The sequence below is a fragment of the Gossypium raimondii genome, chromosome 9 (assembly GCF_025698545.1).
Source record: "Gossypium raimondii isolate GPD5lz chromosome 9, ASM2569854v1, whole genome shotgun sequence".
Taxonomy (NCBI): domain Eukaryota; kingdom Viridiplantae; phylum Streptophyta; class Magnoliopsida; order Malvales; family Malvaceae; genus Gossypium; species Gossypium raimondii.
Genome location: NC_068573.1, coordinates 48653556 through 48672423, shown reverse-complemented (window position 1 = coordinate 48672423; position 18868 = coordinate 48653556). Strand labels below are relative to the sequence as shown.

At 31.8% G+C, this 18868-nt stretch overlaps 3 protein-coding genes across 7 annotated transcripts; all 3 read left to right on the top strand.

Moving 5' to 3' along the window:
* Positions 1 to 1983: 1983 nt before the first annotated feature.
* On the top strand, positions 1984 to 4396 carry LOC105800673 (uncharacterized). 2 transcript variants are annotated; one of them, XM_012631936.2, is made up of 2 exons: positions 1984 to 3353; positions 4156 to 4396. In XM_012631936.2, the coding sequence occupies exon 1, from the start codon at positions 2217 to 2219 to the stop codon at positions 3333 to 3335; it is 1119 nt and encodes a 372-aa protein (XP_012487390.1). In that variant the 5' UTR covers positions 1984 to 2216; the 3' UTR covers positions 3336 to 3353; positions 4156 to 4396. The 2 variants fall into 2 exon arrangements, with proteins under 2 accessions (XP_012487390.1, XP_012487389.1); XM_012631935.2 differs by lacking the exon at positions 4156 to 4396 and adding an exon at positions 3668 to 4018.
* Positions 4397 to 6527: 2131 nt separating this feature from the next.
* Positions 6528 to 10150, top strand: LOC105800672 (protein FAR1-RELATED SEQUENCE 7). Of its 2 annotated transcripts, none has more exons than XM_012631930.2 (2): positions 6528 to 6875; positions 7672 to 10150. In XM_012631930.2, exons 1-2 carry the CDS (start codon positions 6832 to 6834, stop codon positions 9983 to 9985), a joined length of 2358 nt encoding a protein of 785 aa, XP_012487384.1. In that variant the 5' UTR covers positions 6528 to 6831; the 3' UTR covers positions 9986 to 10150. The 2 variants fall into 2 exon arrangements, with proteins under 2 accessions (XP_012487384.1, XP_012487385.1); XM_012631931.2 differs by having other exon boundaries at positions 6529 to 6875; positions 7677 to 10150.
* Positions 10151 to 11998: 1848 nt separating this feature from the next.
* On the top strand, positions 11999 to 18409 carry LOC105800670 (uncharacterized). Of its 3 annotated transcripts, none has more exons than XM_012631929.2 (16): positions 11999 to 12347; positions 13120 to 13272; positions 13452 to 13568; positions 13668 to 13752; positions 14080 to 14188; positions 14287 to 14354; positions 14435 to 14560; positions 14640 to 14717; positions 14829 to 15571; positions 15825 to 16028; positions 16138 to 16198; positions 16397 to 16510; positions 16800 to 16913; positions 17028 to 17114; positions 17490 to 17563; positions 17994 to 18409. In XM_012631929.2, exons 1-15 carry the CDS (start codon positions 12280 to 12282, stop codon positions 17514 to 17516), a joined length of 2154 nt encoding a protein of 717 aa, XP_012487383.1. In that variant the 5' UTR covers positions 11999 to 12279; the 3' UTR covers positions 17517 to 17563; positions 17994 to 18409. The 3 variants fall into 3 exon arrangements, with proteins under 3 accessions (XP_012487383.1, XP_052476844.1, XP_012487379.1); XM_052620884.1 differs by having other exon boundaries at positions 12000 to 12347; positions 14640 to 14747; XM_012631925.2 differs by having other exon boundaries at positions 12000 to 12347; positions 14640 to 15571.
* Positions 18410 to 18868: the final 459 nt, after the last annotated feature.

Below are 18868 nucleotides of genomic sequence, written 5' to 3'. Positions count from 1 at the left end.
CACATCTAATGTTTATATGAATTTGATGAGAATGGTTCATTAAATAAAAATAAAATATTATTTTTAAAAGTAAAATTAAATAATATTTTAAATATTTTTAAAGTATTTATACACATAACACATAATTTATTTTTTGATTGATTAGTCTTTTAAAATTTATGTTGACCTTTAGGTATATAAAATTTCTACTGCATCAATAAAAATTAAGACAAGAGCATAAATTTCAAAATATTTTTACTTTAATAATAAAATTAAGGATTTTTTATGGGTGAAAATCATAAGTTAGTGGACTTATCTATTTATAAAAATAGTTTAAGGGTCTGTTTAAATAAAATGCAGGAGTTTAAGGACTTTTTTAACAAAAAAAAAATTGTATTACAATCCCTACAAACAATCTAGTATGCCTGCGATTTTCCGTGCCCAAATGCATGCATTGTTGTTCTTCCAATAAGTTAAATGACTGACATTTATATTATAAAATTTGAAATATTATCACGTATTTATGAATGTAAAAACAACGTATTTATAATATAAATATGTTTAAAATAATATACAATAAATAATAAAAATATTGTTTGAAATTGATTAATAATAATATATGAAATATATGTTTAAAAATAGCATACAATAAATAATAATACATGAAATATATACTGAGATTAAAATAGAAAGGATATATTATATTGCGAGTAAAATGTAATTTAAACATATAAATACATTAGATTAAGAATATTAAATGAGTAAGATTGTTTATCATGGTGTTATCATTAATCTTGAATTGATAATGAGTTATTGTTACATTAACTTAATCAAGAATATTATCAATACATACAACCGATGGAGATAATAAATTGTGTATATTAAAAAATGTATAAAAATATCAAAATAAAGTTTCAGTTGTGTGGTAAATTTAAAGTTTTATTAATATAATTGACATAGGTTCAAATTCCACCATGTCTTTTTCAATAAAAGATTAAAATACAATGAATCGTATAACTTATTTTAAAGATATTTTCATAATTTATTTAACTGAATTGGTGTTTAATTAACTCGTAACACATACTCAATCAAAATTTAAATAATAGTGTAGATTATATTATACATTTAAAATTATTATTAGAATTAACCAGATTGAGTTAATAAGTCAAAAGAATGTACATATCTAAATTAAAATAAAATTGGACAAAGGTTATCTATAATAAAACTTAAACTAATATAAAATCTGGACAAAATATAAGTATACCGAAAATTAGACGGAAATATAATCTAAATTATGCATGAAAATATTCAAATTTAATATTTCAAAATCTTTTAATGCAATTGCTTAACTCAAAAAAAAAAAAACTTGTATGAAGAAAAAACCACAAAATCAATTTCTAATAAAAAATAAATATGGATAAATTTTAAAAATAATGAGTAAATTACATTTAAGGTAATTAAATTATTAGTAAATTTATGTTTTGATTACTCACCTTCAAAAAATTGCAAAATGCTTAATAAAATATTCAAAACTTTTCATTTAAATCACTAATTTTTTTTATCTAAGTCATTGGGTGGTTAAATTTTTCTTTTTCAAGATTGACTAGTGAGCTCTAAGTGATTATTTGATAATTAATACGGTGGATCAATATCTATCGACGAGTACAAAAATATACATTAAATCTAAGTCGATTTGACAGTCAGTATTAGAAAGAGGAAAATAAATCTGTTTGGGTTTTGATTCGTAGATTCATGATATTTTAAATTATTTCATAAAAAAACTAAATTTTAGAAGAGAAGGAAAATAATAGTTTTCTATTGGTACAGCTGGTGCAAATGAAAAAAGCCATATAATAATGATTTTAACAGTCTAATGATTTAAATGAAAATATTCGAATAATTTAGTGATATTTTATTATCTTTTGAAGTTAAATGACCAAAACTTAAAATCATTAATAGTATATAATGGTATTGGATAGACAAAAAAAAAAAAGAAGAAAGGAAATTTAGAATACCGCTTAAAATCGGCAAATCCCTATCTCTTTCCGAACGGCATGATCATGTGACAAATTCCCAATTCTCTCTTTTTCCCCATCCCTTCATAAACCCTACTTTCATATTAATAAATACAATTATAATTGTTAATAAAGAGAGAGAGAGAGAGAGAGAGAGAGAGAGAGAGAGGAGGAAAACTCTTTTTAAATTTTCGCTTCCAATTGAATTTTGTGCAATTTCCAATGGATTTCTTCAAATCTGTATTTGCCGACGATATTCAATCCCAATCCTCTCATCTACCCACCGACCCGACTCCGGACCTGGGATCGTCTGCTACATGGAGTTTCGGCGGCTTAATAAAGACCCTTGCCGACAAGTCCGAATCCGTGATGGAATCTTACCGGAAGGAATTTGAGGAATTCGGATCCGGGCTAAAGAAGGAAACCGAGATCATCCGGAGCGTGGCTTCACGCGCCGTCAACGATTCACTTGAGATCGGTGCCTCCGTTGCTCAGGAGAAGCTCGAGTCGGTGGGACAAGCCATTGATGACATCGGTAGCTCCGTTTGGAAATCAACAGCTCAGATCATCTCTCACGGTAAAGATACGTTCTTATCACCGTCCGATGATGATAATTCTGATTCTGAAAGTTCTAAAAGATTAAGTACTAGTAATAATAGCGTTGATGGAAAACGTTATAGTCGTTTTGAGATGCAAATTCGTGCGCTTCAATCAGATAGAAGTACTTACTGTATGGAACCGGAGGATTTAGAGGATTTTGAGAATTGGAAGTTAGGGTTTAATTTGGAAGAGAAAAAAGGGGAAATTGAGGGTTTGTTGAGTGAAATTTCAGTTATTCGAAATATTTTTAAAGATGTTGATCCTGATGAAGTTGAATCAAAGAGATATTGGACTAATTATTTCTATAAGTTGAATAAACTAATGAAAGCAGAGGAAGCAAGAGCTAAGCTTGTTAAACGCGCAATTTCGGGGGAGGAAGAGGAAGATTTGAGCTGGGATATAGATGAGGATGACGAGGAGGGTAGTGGAAATGTTAATAGTGTCAAGGAGGGTTCTAGTGAAGACGTTGAGAAATGTTTGAAAATCGATGAGGAGAAAGCAGGATCCTGTAAGGACAGTGATGTATCCGTGGTTTCGAGTATTTCAACGCCTGAGGAGGAAGGATGGTATGCTATCGAGGAGATTCAAAGCATCGATGACAGTAAAGGGGAAGATACCGGGAGCAGTAATAATAAGGTTGATCTGCGCAAGCGATTGACTGTTGCGGAGGAAGAGGAGGATTTGAGTTGGGATATTGATGATGATGATGAAGAAGAAGAAGATCAGCCTGTTAAAGCTTGATATAATACTGGTAATTTGGTAAGTGTTAAATAATAGTGTAAGTCAGGTTCTTTTAAGGTGATTTTATTTTAATTCTTGAACATTGTATATGATAAAGGATTACTTACAAAAAAGATTTAGTTCATTAGGTAAATAGTTCTCAGTGATTGGATTCAATAATTCAATTATATCATCAATCAGTTCCGAGTGAAATGTTTGCCGGATTCTGTTTGTTCTAAATTCATTCCACATTATGTATGTTTGATCTAAATTGTTAACCACTATGGTCAATAATTGATGAACAGGTTTTTTGTGAAGAATTTGAACAGAGTTGTGTATGCTTTTCATTGCAGTTTCCTTTGTGGTATTTGAGACTAGATTGTTTTCACATGAGCTATTGGCAATTTCGACTACACAGTCCGATCTTATCGCCTCACTCGTTAGTTTATTTACTTGAATATAGTTATGAAACTGCAATGGTTGTTTACTGTTAGGGGAGATTGATGATGTGCTGGATATGTGATTTCAGCTTGGTATGATCATTGACTCTTTTGCTTTTTTTGAAATTGACACCGGCTCCTCTATTAGTAATCAGATTGCATTTTGTTTCTTCTACTAAAAATAGGTAAATTAATCTATATACATTATACCAAAGAGCAAACTGGTCATTCTGTAGTCCTCATACCTTAGTATGAGGTAGATGCCACGTGTCACATTATTTCATTAGTCATGCTAGTTTTTAAGAGTACAAATGAATGAAATTTTTAATAGAAAGGATTAATTTGTTCTTTGATCTAGTGTACAATGAACAATTTAAAATACAATTTGATTCCTATTGCAGGGCCTTCTTATACTTTTACCGCCATTTGGATGTGCTTCATTTGGCTGGTGATCTATTCCCCTCTACCCCATATTTGTCTTTGCTTTCATCTGTCATTGGGACATTTGCTATTTTTGTTCATTCATTCTTCATCTAAAGTTGTGTTGCTCCTAAACTCTTCAGTACTCGATTCAAAAATCTCAAAATCAATATATACCCCAAGACTTGTTCTACTTGTATGAACCTACAAGTTCCACAGAAAGATCATTCTCGCCAAAATTATGAAAAATCAACAATGTTAAATACCATGTTAGCTATTTATTTCTTTAGTCAATTCATTCCCACAAATGACATCTTAAAGTAAGAACCCATGTTGGGCTAAAACCATGTTTAAATCCAAGCCAAATTTTGCTCTTATTAGTTGATGTAGTATGCATATTTAGTTGATATATTTTAATATATCAATTTTAGTTTATTCATTTTTATTAATTTTGAAATTTTAGTTTTTATTAAACGGAAATTCTAGTCTTTTACTCTTCAATTTGATTGATTCTTAGTTTTATATACTTTTTGAGTTTTGAAAAATTAATTTTAGCGTAAGTCATACATTTAATTTTTTTATGTGATACGTGAAAAGAGTAAACTTGCATGTCATTAAACATGTAAAAATATATTTGTCTCATAAAATTTTTAAACATGTAATAATACTTCATCCCATAATTATATATTTATCTTATAAAATTTTGAAGGTTTGACAAATATATTATAAGGTGTAATAAAAGTAAAAATAATTATATAAATAAATATAATACTTGTCACACTTTTAACATGTTTGTGGAGTTAAAAAATTTCACTGGCAATAAATATATTCGTATTAAACTATAAAATTGTTATTGAGATCCTATTTCATACTAAGAGTTAGATTGTATTTTACTTTTTAATAAAAAAGATAAAATTATATTTTATCCTTTTACTTCAAAAATTAGATAATTTAATCTTTATAAATTGAATTAAAGAGTAAATTGATTAATTTTATTAAAATTTTATTTATTTCTACCATTAAAATTTGGTGTAGGATCTTATTTTGATATATATAAAAATACAATTTGATTCTTAATACAATAGTCTTCATAATATATATATTGAAATGAATCTTCTCAATATTATTTTTAAACAACCTCATTATAAATTTTGATCATATCTGTTTTTTGACAAAATGATAGAACTAATCGTAATCTCTCTTAACTTATAAATAAAAAATAATACGTTTCAACGTATTTAAAATTACATCCCTTATATTAACAACAGTAATCATACTAATTAAATCGAGAGTTGTAGATATTTTTCACATACTTTAATTCTAACATAAAAGCTTGTTTTCCGAAATCAATAGCTTATATTCGAGTCTATGGGGTCCGTTCAGTAGCTCGTTTATGTAATCTCGTGGGCAATGATTATTACAAAAAAAAATAAAGTTTTTCTTGAATTTGCGGCGTCATTTTATCATTTTTTCTTCTATCTTTTAAAAGAATAATGGAAGTAAACAACCTAAATAATTTCTAGGTTTACCTAAATCAATCTCCATCTATCTAATAAATTATCTGTACTTTCTCTTGGAATAAATTAAGATGCATTATTATATTTAAGCACTAATACATTTTTAATGTATAAATTAAATGAATGATTTGTTAATTTACATGAATATCAAAACATATAAAACAAATGAAAGTCAAAGAAAAAAACTAAAATAGAAGATAAGATTTAAAAACAATAAATCCCTGAAAATTTTATTGAAAAGAAAGCTGCCAGTGGGATTTAAACTTGAAAATTTAATATAAATAAAACAACAATTTATTATCCTAAAATATTTTTAACAGTTTACAGTTTAATTATTTAATTAAAATTTTTATAAAATGATGATGAAATTATTTAAAATTTTTTATTTAATTAACCTATTAAGTTTTTTTAAAGTTTGACTAACAAACTTCAAAGGATGATCCATATTTAGTATAGGGATTATTAGTTATCGATGAGTATAAGAACATAATTTAGATCTAAGTCAATTTGACAGTTAATGTTGAAAATCAAAGAAAACACTGTTTACATTTTGGTTCGTAAATTTAATGACATTCAAAGTTGTTTCATAAAAAAATTAAACTGTAAAAGAGAAGGTAAATGAAAATTTTTATTAGTGTAGATAATATAAATAGAAATGACTATACAATAATAATTTTAACAATTAAATAATTTAATAATTATTTAATAATTTTAAAATTAAATGATAAAATATAAATTTATTAATAATTTAGTCACCTTAAAAAAAAGTAACGAGAAAAATCAGAATTCAAGAGCAGTATAAAATAATAAAAAATTCAAAAACACAAAGAAAATAATAAAGAAAAAGAAACATGATGGGCTATAGTAACTTTAGTTTAGAAAGGCAGAAGAGAGAAGAAGAGCCCAAAGCTGAAGAAAGAGGTAAATGGAAGAAGATTAAGAGCCAAAATCTCCATCACCAACCTTCTTTCGTTTCACCTTTCAAAACCCTTACCCTTAATTATACATTTTTTTTCTTTTAGAAATTTTAGGGTTCCTTTTTGCCCCCATAATTTCCCGCTCAAAGAAAAGGAGATAAATCCAACCCAGATTTTTGCAGAATTAGTGCTTTTTTTTTTAGTTTTGATTCTAGACCCAGATATGGAAATCGATTCTGGATCAACCCACTTCACAGATTTCAGAAGGTAAAATGCTTTTTCACTTTTTTTTGGGGGGTTGGGGATGAGGAACCCTTGATTTTAATTTGTCTTTAATCTTCGATTAATCCAGTTATTATTTTAATTTTGATGCTTTTTTAGCTCTCTTTTTTGTGATTGAATTTCTGGGTTTTTCTTCATTTCTTTATCAAATTATTGTATATGTTAAATTTTGAATTCGTAGTTATTAAGTAGAAATAAAGGGATCTTTAAATTTTTCCCCATTTGGAGTTTAAAGATGCAGGTGGAACTTTGATTAATCCAGTTATTATTATTTTAGTTTTGATGCTTTTTAGCTCTTTTTTGTGATTGAATTTCTGGGTTTTTCTTCCTTTCTTCATTAATTTATTGTATATGTTGATTATTGAATTTTGAGTTCCTAGTTCTTAAGTATAAGTAAAGGTATTTTTAAAAATTTCCCATTTGGAGTTTAAAGATGCAGGTGGGACTTTGATTGTTTTAGCTTTAATGTGTTATAATTATTTATATGGTTTTAGTACTTTTGAAGAAGATGAAAATCATATTTTGTGATTTTTTCTGACCATTTTTGTCATTAATTTATTGTATATGTTGATTATTGAATTTTGAGTTCCTAGTTCTTAAGTATAAGTAAAGGTATTTTTAAAAATTTCCCATTTGGAGTTTAAAGATGCAGGTGGGACTTTGATTGTTTTTAGCTTTAATGTGTTATAATTATTTATATGGTTTTAGTACTTTTGAAGAAGATGAAAATCATATTTTGTGATTTTTTTTCTGACCATTTTTTGTCATTAAATGGAGACAGCTCAGATACTAATCTTAACGGCGGAGAATGTATGAATCCGATGGTCGTAAATGCTTTTCCGGTTGGTATAGTACATGTAATCAATAGTGGTAATGTAGAAAGTGAAGGAGATTTAAGGATGGAACCTTCCGTGGGTTTAGAGTTCAATTCGTCGGATGAGGCGCGTGATTTCTATGGTTTGTATGCAATGCGTGTTGGGTTTAAGATTCGAACCGGTCAGTTGTATAGGTCGAGGAGAGACGGGTCAGTTTCGTCGAGAAGATTTGTTTGTTCGAAAGAAGGGTTTCAGTTGAATTCGAGAACGGGTTGTCCTGCTTTCATTAGGGTGCAAAGGCGTGATTCTGGGAAGTGGGTTATCGATCAAATTCAGAAGGATCATAACCATGAACTCGGGCTCGAAGGGGAAAACAATTCGCCTGTTTTGCAGCAGAAACCTCCCGTTGCCCCAAAATCATTGGTTGAAGTGTTGCGTAGGCCGAAAGTCAAATTGTTGGGGCAAATTGAGAATGGAGGATCAAGTCCGTCTGGTATCATAAATTTCAAAAGGCAAAAACGAGGTGGAGATGGAAGACAACCTTTACCTGAACCATATACGGGTCTAGAGTTCAATACAGCTAATGAAGCATACGAGTATTATCAATCGTATGCTGAAAGTGTTGGGTTTCGAGTTCGGATCGGTCAGCTGTTTCGCTCAAAGAATGACGGGTCGATTACTTCTCGAAGATTTGTGTGCTCGAAGGAAGGTTTCCAGCATCCCTCGAGAGTAGGTTGTGGGGCTTTTATGAGGATTAAGAAGAAAGACTCGGGAAGTTGGATGGTAGATCGACTTAATAAAGATCATAATCATGATCTCGGAGAACAAACGGTGTACGTGAACAAATTTTCGACAGCTTCAAAGAAATTCATAGAGGAAGAAACCAATGGTATGGTCTCTATGGATCTCGGTGAAATGAACACCGGCAAGCTTATTAAAAGAAGCCGAGAAAGCAAAATCGGAACTGATTGGTACCCTGTACTTTTAGAGTATTTTCAAACCAGACAAGCAGAAGATACGGGATTCTTTTATTCAGTGGAGGTCGATAATGGTAGTTGCCGGAGTGTCTTTTGGGCGGATGGTAGGTCGAGATATTCATGCAGTCAGTTTGGTGATGTTGTTATTTTAGATACTTCGTATAGGAAAAGTAACTATGTGGTGCCATTCGCCACATTTGTCGGAGTAAACCACCATAAACAGCCAGTACTTCTCGGATCGGCTTTGATTGCTAACGAATCGAAGGAGTGCTTTACTTGGTTGTTCCAAACATGGTTTAAAGCAATGTCTTGCTGCCGTCCTAAATCGATTATTGCCGATCAAGACATGGCCATCCAACAAGCGATCACCGAAGTATTTCCCGGGGCACATCATCAGTTTTCATCATGGCAGATCAGAGCCAAGGAGCGGGAGAATTTACGGTCAATGCCTATTGAATTTAGATATGAGTACGAAAAGTGCATTTATGAGAGTCAAACAACGGTTGAGTTCAACACGACATGGAATTCACTGGTAAATAAATATAACTTGAAAGGAAATGCTTGGCTACAACAAATGTACGATAAGCGTGAAAGTTGGGTTCCGTTATATTTACGGGGCAAATTTTTCGCTGGCATCCCCATAGGTGAAACTGTCGAATCGTTCTTTGGCACACAAGTAAATGGCCAAACCCCACTTCGAGAATTCATTCCCCGATACGAACAAGGACTTGAACAATGCCGAGAAGACGAAAGAAAAGAAGATTTCAACTCGTTCAATCTCCAATCCTTTTCGCAAACGAAAGAAGCAATAGAAGAACAATGCCGACGACTCTACACATTCACCATCTTCAAAATCTTTCAAGACGAGCTCTTACAATCTTACAGTTACATCGGGATAAAAACCTATGAAGAAGGAACGATATGCCGGTACTTAGTTAGACGGTCTGGGCATGAAAATGACAAGCACGCCGTCACATTCAGTGCGGTCAACCTCAGCGTTAATTGTAGCTGTCAAATGTTCGAATTCGAAGGCGTAGTATGCAGACATGTCTTGAAAGTGTTCAAATTGTTGAACATACGAGAACTCCCGTCTCAATATATCTTACCTCGGTGGTTGAGAAACGCCGAGTACCGTATCTTATGCGGTGCCGAATCCAGGGTAAGTTCTCAAGAATTAAAGGCTTTTATGATCTGGAGTTTGAGAGAAACAGCTTGTAAATATGTAGAATGTGGGACAACATCTGTAGAAAAATATAAACTTGCATATGAGATCATGCGTGAAGGTGGAAAAAGGCTTTATTGAAAATTTTGAGGTAAATTTCATGGAAATAGGTTCTTACAAAATCATGTATGTTTGAATAGCATGTTTCTTTTAGTTAGTGGTTTTTTTTTAACTGTTTGGGGTGTAATTGATTTAGAACTCTTTAACTTCTGTTTCTGAATAACAATGAATTGTTGTGTTGGGATCTTTGTTGCTTCCACTTTTCATTATTGTTTGAAGTATGGGGTTATAGGTTAATCAAACTAATGTTTTGGGAAGAATCTGTTAGGTCATCGATCGATCAAATGAATTATTAAAAAATTATAAAATAAAATTAAAAATTAAAATTATTAAAATAAAATTCGGTTTGATTACTAGGTTGATTGGTTCTTGAAATTCTTTATTCCAATTCAATTGATTTGTCCTGGTTCATAATTTCATGAATCTGATTTTAACAACCTTGAATTAAACCAAAAAAAAAGTAGTGTGGAATTCGAAATTTAGTTAAATTGATTTCGTTTAAGATTTTAATTTATTTTTCTTTATTAATGATCATTTATTATAATAAATATTTTAATTTTTATTCATTTTAGATTATGTCAAAATTATCTTGAATTTAAAAACTTCATTCAATCTACTTAAATCTAAAACTAACCCAAATTAACTTGGTCGTATAAATTCAACAACTTAGATTCGTCAGATTCATACTTGAAACCTGAAAAGATATGAAGTCATAATAAGCTAGACATAATTCGAATTGTCCTGAATTCAAAATCAGTAAAATCCAAAATGACTCAAAATAGAAAATTCATAACCTTAAATTAGAGGTACTCATGAGTTGGGCTCATGCATTAAATTAACTTAAATTAGAGGTACTCATGAGTTGAGTTGGGCTCATGCATTGTATTTAAATTAACTTTTCAAGTTCGAACTTGATTCGGCACGAAAAATGAATTATTTTCTTACATAAGTTTGACCCATTTTAAGAAATGTAAAGTTAACTCGTTCATAATTAATTTTTTAGATTAATTTTATTTAAAATATTTTTTAAAAATATAATAAACTAAATACACTAAAAATACTAAAATAAAAGTTTTCTAACACATTAAAAATACATTAAAAAGTATTTATATTAAAAACACTATTATAAATATAATAAATGATTTATTATATTAAAAATACAAATAAATATAATAAATATTTTATTGTAATAAATATAAGTTTTAAAATTTTATATTTTGGGTTGAGCTATTTAGTTTGATAAGTTTTTTTAAAGTTTTGAGTAACGAGTTTTAATTGTTATTGAGTTAGTAATTTAATATAAATATAAATACATATATAATTATTTAACATATATATTTAATATAATATTTTTTGTAATATAATATATTCGGCCGGATTGAGCTAAAAAGCTTTTTTCTAAGACCCGACCCATATAGAAAACAGACTTTAAATTTTACTCAAATCTATTTTTCGAACCTCATATTTTTATTTAAATTATCTTATTTTTAGATAAACTTTGAATCTGGACTAATCACACGTGAATAAATAAATCTACCTTAAACTCAAATAATCCAAATAACACATTCAAAAATATCCAAACCCGAAATCTACTTTCAGTCAAAATGATTTAAAATTTAAATTAACCTTACATCCGATCTAAAATCAATTCCAAAGATTAAATAGTCATATTGTTGTAAAGAGTGTAACAATTCTAACTTTTGTAAGGATAATGTCTTTTTCTTTTAAATCAGATTTTTATTTAAAAAATTGAGAATAAACCTACAATTAATATTATTTAATTTAATATAATAATAATAATTAAATAATTTTTAATTGATATTGTGGGTACTCGTTAACCGGACGTTTACGTCATTGGATTCGGCTCAAAGTCTTAAACGCGTCGTTTTAGCCCATTTCGAAAGGCTATTTTACTCAATTAAATAGTCAACACCGAGTCACCGACCTAAAAAAAGGAAAAAAAATAATTTTTCTTACAAATAAAGCGCAAAGGCCAAGCAGCGAAGCATGATTTATTTTATTTTATATTTCTATCTCTCTCCCTTTTTTTTTAATAGTTTTCTTCTATTTACTTCTAGGTTTTCCTTAGAAACAAACCGAATAATCTAAGAAAGAAAAAAAATTAAAATTATTTTAAAAAAAATTCAACTAATAATAATTAGGACATATTGATCAACAACCAAATTGGAAACCTAATTCCTTTGCCCTCTATTTTTAAACAAAAAGGAAAAAAGAATATTTTCTTATCCTTTTTTGTATTTTCTTCATAAAATGCCAAGATATTTTGAAGCTTGAAAAACTTGGGCAAATCGACGATGAGAGATTCTTCACTGCGGGCCGAAGATTTGAATGCGCCATCAACTTCCAGCTCGCGAAAGACCAGGTAAACATTTAATGATTATGAATTTAGCGCTAACTTATTTTTTTTAGGTGAATTGGATTTGGATTTGAATTTTAGGTTACTTTTTTTGGATTCTGATGTTGAGGATTCGGATAGATTTTTGGGGGGATTTTGATGTAAATTTAGGATCTTGTTCGTTAAGGTGATTGAAAAATGTGGCGTAATTTGGGATTTGGATTTGTTTTGCATGTTGAATTTTGAATTTCAAGATGGATTTACGATTGATTTTGGGTTTAAGCTGGAAAATTTCCCGTTATGCTATTGAAAGGATTTAAATGTTGGAAACTTTGATGCTATTTTGTTAATCTAAAGCATAATTTTTTTCGAGAAATTTCAACCAATTCAGATGGAACAGTGCTATAAACTATAAAGAGACGGTGATTTTGTTTTTCCTGATTCGTTTTTGGCCAAATAACTTTTAGAAATCTATGGTTTAACTAATTCCATGGAAAATGCTTGGTTACTATACATTTTGTAAGTTCAAAGCAATAGTTATAGGATTATAGGACTAAAAATTTCAAGGGGAGTGTCTATGGGAAACGTAATTCCCTTCTAACCTGATAAAATTAAAACAAAAATCTATCAAAGTTGTTAGGTTACAGATTTAAATATATAATTTATCCTTTTATGCTCGTTGAGCTCAAGAACTTTAGGTTTTAATTGTCCATTATTCCATTTATATTGATTTAAGTACATAGTTTTGATATTTCATGCTTATGCTGAATAAGTTCTTCTATGTTTTTGCTTGTTCTAGCAATGTCTTTCATTTATTGGCACAAAGAGAAGTTTCTCCACGAACAAAACGGTCATCTCGAAAGCTATGGGGAGAAGAGTCAAAGAGCCATCTTGATTCCTGCAGGCCAAAATGTCTAGCAAAAAGAGATGCTAGATCTGATCTTCTTTCCTGGTAATACCATTCTTTTCCAGTTTCTTTCACAGTTTTTTAAGTGGAAGCTACTGAGGTTTATATTTTATTTTGTGGTCCATTCTTTTTATCATCATGCATTCATGGTGATTCATAGCAAGTATGTTCCTATTTTATAGTAGGGATCCTGATAAATTTTATTGCTTTATATTGGGTTGCAGGGTAGAGTCAGAGTCGTTGCAGCATTTTTCAGCAAAATACTGCCCATTGTTGCCTCCTCCAAGGTCTACTATTGCAGCAGCCTTCAGTCCTGACGGAAAAACACTTGCTTCTACACAGTGAGTTACTTGTTCCAGTTTTCTTTCTGTCTAATCAGGTGTCCAGTTCACTTCACCCTAATATTTGCTACATATTTTACTTGGATTTTGGTTCTGCAGTGGAGATCATACAGTTAAGATTATTGATTGCCAAACTGGCAACTGTTTGAAGGTGTTGAGTGGTCATCGCAGGACACCGTGGGTGGTAAGACTGTTGATAACTCTTTGCCTTTAAATTTGGTTAACGTCTACCTGTCACTTCAGCCTAATTGGATGTGATAAAAAAATTAATTTATATAGAAGAAAGCTGCTTGATTCATCTGTATCCATCCAGAAGATCACTATGTATTTTGTAAATGCATTCTTTGATCTTTGATTCAGCACATGAAGATGAAAATATAATTGATCTATAATTAGGTTTTAGTTGATTTACTGAATCCCTTTTTTTGTTTTTGAATGCCTAAACGATTTTGCATTTTGGATGTTTATGGTAAAGTTTGTATTAATATTTTCTGCTGCTGGAATTTTACAGGTCAGATTCCATCCATTGTATCCAGAGATACTTGCAAGTGGAAGTTTGGACCATGAAGTTCGCTTGTGGAATGCAAATACTGCTGAGTGTATAGGGACACGTGATTTCTGTAATTACTCTTGTGTATTTCCCTCTGTAACATTTCACATTGAGAAGCATGAATGTGTTTATGCTCTATGTTATTTCTCATTTCTCACCTTCATGCAGACCGCCCTATTGCATCCATTGCTTTCCATGCTCAAGGGGAAGTTCTTGCAGTAGCCTCAGGACATAAGGTGAGGTTGACTATTCCATATATGTGTACTTCTGTATTTGGATTGTTATATGACTGCCTGACTTTAGAGCTGTTCGTCAGTTATATATATGGCATTACAACAGGAGGGGAGAGACATCCTCTCCGGCTATTATACTGAAGACGAGACGCTCACTTCGAGCTGTGCATTTTCATCCATATGCGGCTCCTTTTCTTTTGACTGCTGAGGTGAAATTTCAGTTCTATCAAATTGATTGTGTACTTTAGTCTACTCTCTTACTAATTAGATTTCTGGGCTGTTTTTCAGGTCAATGATCTTGACTCATCTGATTCGTCAATGACAGTGGCAACTTCTCCTGGTTTCTTGCGATATCCAGCCCCAACTGTATATTTGGCTAATGATCGACCTAATTTGGCAAATGAACTACCTCTAATGTCTTTACCTTTCATGATATGGCCATTATTTGCTAGAGATAATGGGAGAACATCTTTGCAGAATGTTGATGGTGACACTGGTTCAAATGGTGTGCATCAGAGAGGAAATCAACCTGCCTCAGTACGGCTTCTGACCTATTCAACTCCAACCGGGCAGTATGAACTTTTGTTGTCTCCTGTTGAACCAAATAGCTCTTCTCCATTGCCAGAAGAAACAGGAGCCAATCCTTTACCGACTGAGATGGAAACTGATGTTTCCAATTCTGCAATGGAGCCCATGGAGATGATGGAGGTCCAGTCTGTGGAAAGAACTACTCAGTTTTTCCCTTTTGGCGATCCTACCTCATGGGAGCTACCTTTCTTGCAAGGATGGTTAATTGGTCAGACCCAAGCTGGTCAGCGCAATATGCATTTGGCTGCTGGTGGTGGTCATGAGAATTCACTCCCAGCTGGTGAAACAGGAACTTCTGCTTCAGTAGCTTCTTCAGGTATGGTCCCGAGTGTTAGCCAAACAAGAGTTTCTGGAAGACCAAGTTCACGGCATCGTTCTTCACGTTCTCGCATGGTCTCCTCAAGTGGAACTGGTGAATCTGGTTATAGCAACATCATACATGAGAGTAGCGATCCTCAACCTGCTGTTGGCAGAATTCCATCTGAACTTGCCACATCTCTTGCGGCTGCGGTAGCAGCAGAACTACCTTGCACTGTAAAGCTTAGAATATGGCCACATGATATGAAAGACCCTTGTGCTTTCCTTGATCCCGAGAAATGTCGCTTGACCATTCCACATGCTGTGCTTTGTAGGTGTGTTCTTTATAACTATAGTTTTGTGAAGACATTGTAGATTATTATTCTTTCTTATCTAGGAATGATATGCATGCAGAGAGCCAAATTGTATGTTAATTCTTCCATTACCTTGTCCAGTTTTATTAGGCTATTTTTTTGCTTCTTCTTAAACCAACTCCTTTGGTACATTGTTGTTGTTATGTTCTTGTGTATGCTGCAAAATATCACTGATTTATCTTCTTCAAACTATTCTCTGAAAATATGATTGCAGTGAAATGGGTGCACATTTTTCACCTTGTGGGAGATTTTTAGCAGCCTGTGTTGCCTGTGTGCTTCCTCATTTGGAAGCCGATCCTGGAGTTCAGAGCCAGCTTAATTCTGATGTTGCAGGAGTTGCTACCTCCCCCACACGACACCCGATTTTGGCACACCGGGTTATGTATGAGCTTCGTATATATTCGCTTGAGGAGGCCACGTAAATCCCAAACATCTTATAATATATGCTCTATATACCTACCCTTTCTTTCTTCTGTTTACAGTTTATATTAGTATCCTTTTGAAAGTTTGAAATTCTTTTTGTGCAGATTTGGGTTGGTGCTTGCTTCACGGGCAATAAGAGCTGCTCACTGCTTAACATCTATTCAGGTGCAACTCTCCCTTCCCTGTTTACCTTTTTGTGTAGACTATTCTATTCAGTTCATCAAATGAAAATTTGTTATGTCAAGATTTCTGGGTTTTAGTGCCATGGGTTGCCCATGCATATTTAGAAGATACCTGCACAGTGCTGTATGTGAAACCAGTGCAATGTTGTAATGTATGAACCTTCTTTTATCTTATTTGCAGTTTTCACCCACATCGGAGCATATACTACTTGCCTATGGTCGTCGCCATAGCTCACTTCTCAAAAGTGTGATAATAGATGGACAGACCACAGTGCCCATTTACACCATTCTGGAGGTAAAAACATGTGATTTCCTCTATCTATGCATTTACAGTTCCGGTTGCCTCATTTTATTGATTTGGTTGAGAATTGGTCACTCCTGGATGTCACAACGCATTTAAATGTTTCATGCATGTCCTCAGTTTTGTCTGCTTAATTGCAGCTAGTGTCTCTGGTTAAACTCTATTCTATATTGATACATTTTATTTATCTGTTTGTGGCATTGTTTTAAGAATATAAAATCCCTTCTATCATGTTCATTTGCATTTGGGCTTTTTGTGTAATTCGCTTTACTTCATTACTCAGGTGTACAGAGTTTCTGATATGGAGCTTGTGAGAGTTCTTCCAAGTGCAGAGGATGAGGTAAATGTAGCTTGCTTTCATCCTTCTGTCGGAGGTGGCCTTGTATATGGAACAAAGGTCAGCAGTTGACATTTCTATTAATTTCATATTTGTCTTTTTACACTAACCCTTTTTCTTTTTAATCTGCGGTGGCTGACTAATTGTTCCAAATTTCTTCATTTCTCAATTCAGGAAGGAAAGCTAAGGATTCTCCAGTATGATAGTTCTAATAGTACAACTCATAATGTGTCCGGTTTTCTTGATGAAAATATGTTCGAGGTAGGAGGCCCAAGTTTGCAGCTTTATTTTCTTGGATTCATGTCCTTAATGTTTTGAAAACTTACCTAATATTTAAGAACATTGCTTGTGTGAGTGGTCATACATATATATATACACATACTCTTTTCTTTGAACATATTGCTACATCTGCCCAACGAGAACTAATTTTGTTTCTTTGCTGCTTTGAACAAATGGATGTCATTACTTTTTCATATCTTTTTAGTTTGAATTTGTGTGATACATAGACTGATTTCCTTTAGTGGGATTATCCAGTCTTCTATATTTTGTAGAACAAGTTATACGACCCAGGTTTTATCTGATTTTCTTTCTTATCAAAGTTCTGAAATCAACCTAATTATTTTTCTATTGTTGTAGGTCCCAACATATGCCTTAGAATGCTAGTGTGACCGGTAAAGCCTGTTTGGTTGGCTTGCAGTTCGGCTTTGATGGTTAGTTTCCTCGTTTCTCATTTTTTTCTAGAAGAATGAAAATGATTCTAAAAGACAAAAATTTGAGAAGAAAAAGGGACTTTTTTGAACATTTAATATCCTTCACTCTATTAATATTACAGGATAAGATCAATAATTCCTGGAGTTCAGTTACGAAAACTGGATGCATCAACGTCATACTTTTTAACATTTAAGAAATAAAAGTGAACAAGAACAATGCTGATTTTAGCCATCTATGTTGTGTGGACTTAGGTCCGAGTGTTGAATTCAGATATGTATTCAACACATTCTTTCCTAGTTTTTTTTTGCATATTTGGAGAATTGTTTCCCTATACCCATCTCCTAAATACTTCATGAAAAATGAAAAGTTCGACTCAGAGCAACATAGCTAGCAATTTATTTGATCTAATATTTACTCTGTGTCATTCAGGATGACCGCCTTAAACATTGCCGTCTTGCGTACATTATTTATTCCGTCACGGCTGTGAATTACTCGCACACTTTGCCCCTTCTGTAAAGTTTCTCAGCTGGTAGGTAGATTGCAAATCCGATTTTGTATTTCCATTCGTTGCTTCTTAGAGACACATTTACATCATGGAAATCGATCGAAACTCGAAATGAGGTGAATCAGGATAAGAATGTGGGTTGTTTGCATCTACTGCTTGTTCAGGTTTAAATGAAAATTGTTGGAAATATGCTTTTCTGTCTTTGGTTTGATTTTTGAATTTTTGTTGTTTTATTGACATATACAGATTGGTAGATTATAATTTAGTTTTCTAGATTTGCAACTTTTAGTGTAATGAACTCTACTGAAAATTTTCTTTTTCAGTCTTGTTCCTGTTTCAATTTCTGGCTCCATTTTATTATCCCTAAATATGCTTTGATTTATTTATTAGATTTTACACTTGTTTATAAAAAAGTGCTGTGTGATCTGAATATTTGTATGTTCAGTCAAATTTTAGTACAAAACAACATTTAGGGTTTGGTTGGTTGAGTGACAAAGTTGAATGATAGAATAAGAAAGTGGAAAGTTGAAAAGAAAATAAAAATTTTGAGTGTATTTGAAATATAGGTGGATGTGGGTTTGAGTGAGTTGAAGCGTGATATTTTTTTATTTATGTGTAGTTATTGTATCAAGAAAGATTAAAAAAAAATTTAAATTGGAATGGCAAGAAAAAAGAAATGAAAAGAAGTGTACATCAGTTCGAAATTGTGTGCTTTTCAGAAGTTTTACTTTTTTTCTCTCATTTTTCAATTATCAATTATCAAGTAATGGGTGGAAATATTTTTTAGTTTTTCCGCTTT

Coding starts and splice junctions, on each gene's coding strand:
- LOC105800673 (XM_012631936.2), top strand. CDS start 2,217: ATGGATTTCTTCAAATCTGTATTTGCCGACGATATTCAATCCCAATCC.
- LOC105800672 (XM_012631930.2), top strand. CDS start 6,832: ATGGAAATCGATTCTGGATCAACCCACTTCACAGATTTCAGAAG. Junction 6,876..7,671: donor CACTTCACAGATTTCAGAAG/GTAAAATGCTTT, acceptor AAATGGAGACAG/CTCAGATACTAATCTTAACG.
- LOC105800670 (XM_012631925.2), top strand. CDS start 12,280: ATGAGAGATTCTTCACTGCGGGCCGAAGATTTGAATGCGCCATCAACT. Junction 14,355..14,434: donor CAGTAGCCTCAGGACATAAG/GTGAGGTTGACT, acceptor GCTGTTCGTCAG/TTATATATATGGCATTACAA. Junction 15,572..15,824: donor CCACATGCTGTGCTTTGTAG/GTGTGTTCTTTA, acceptor ATATGATTGCAG/TGAAATGGGTGCACATTTTT.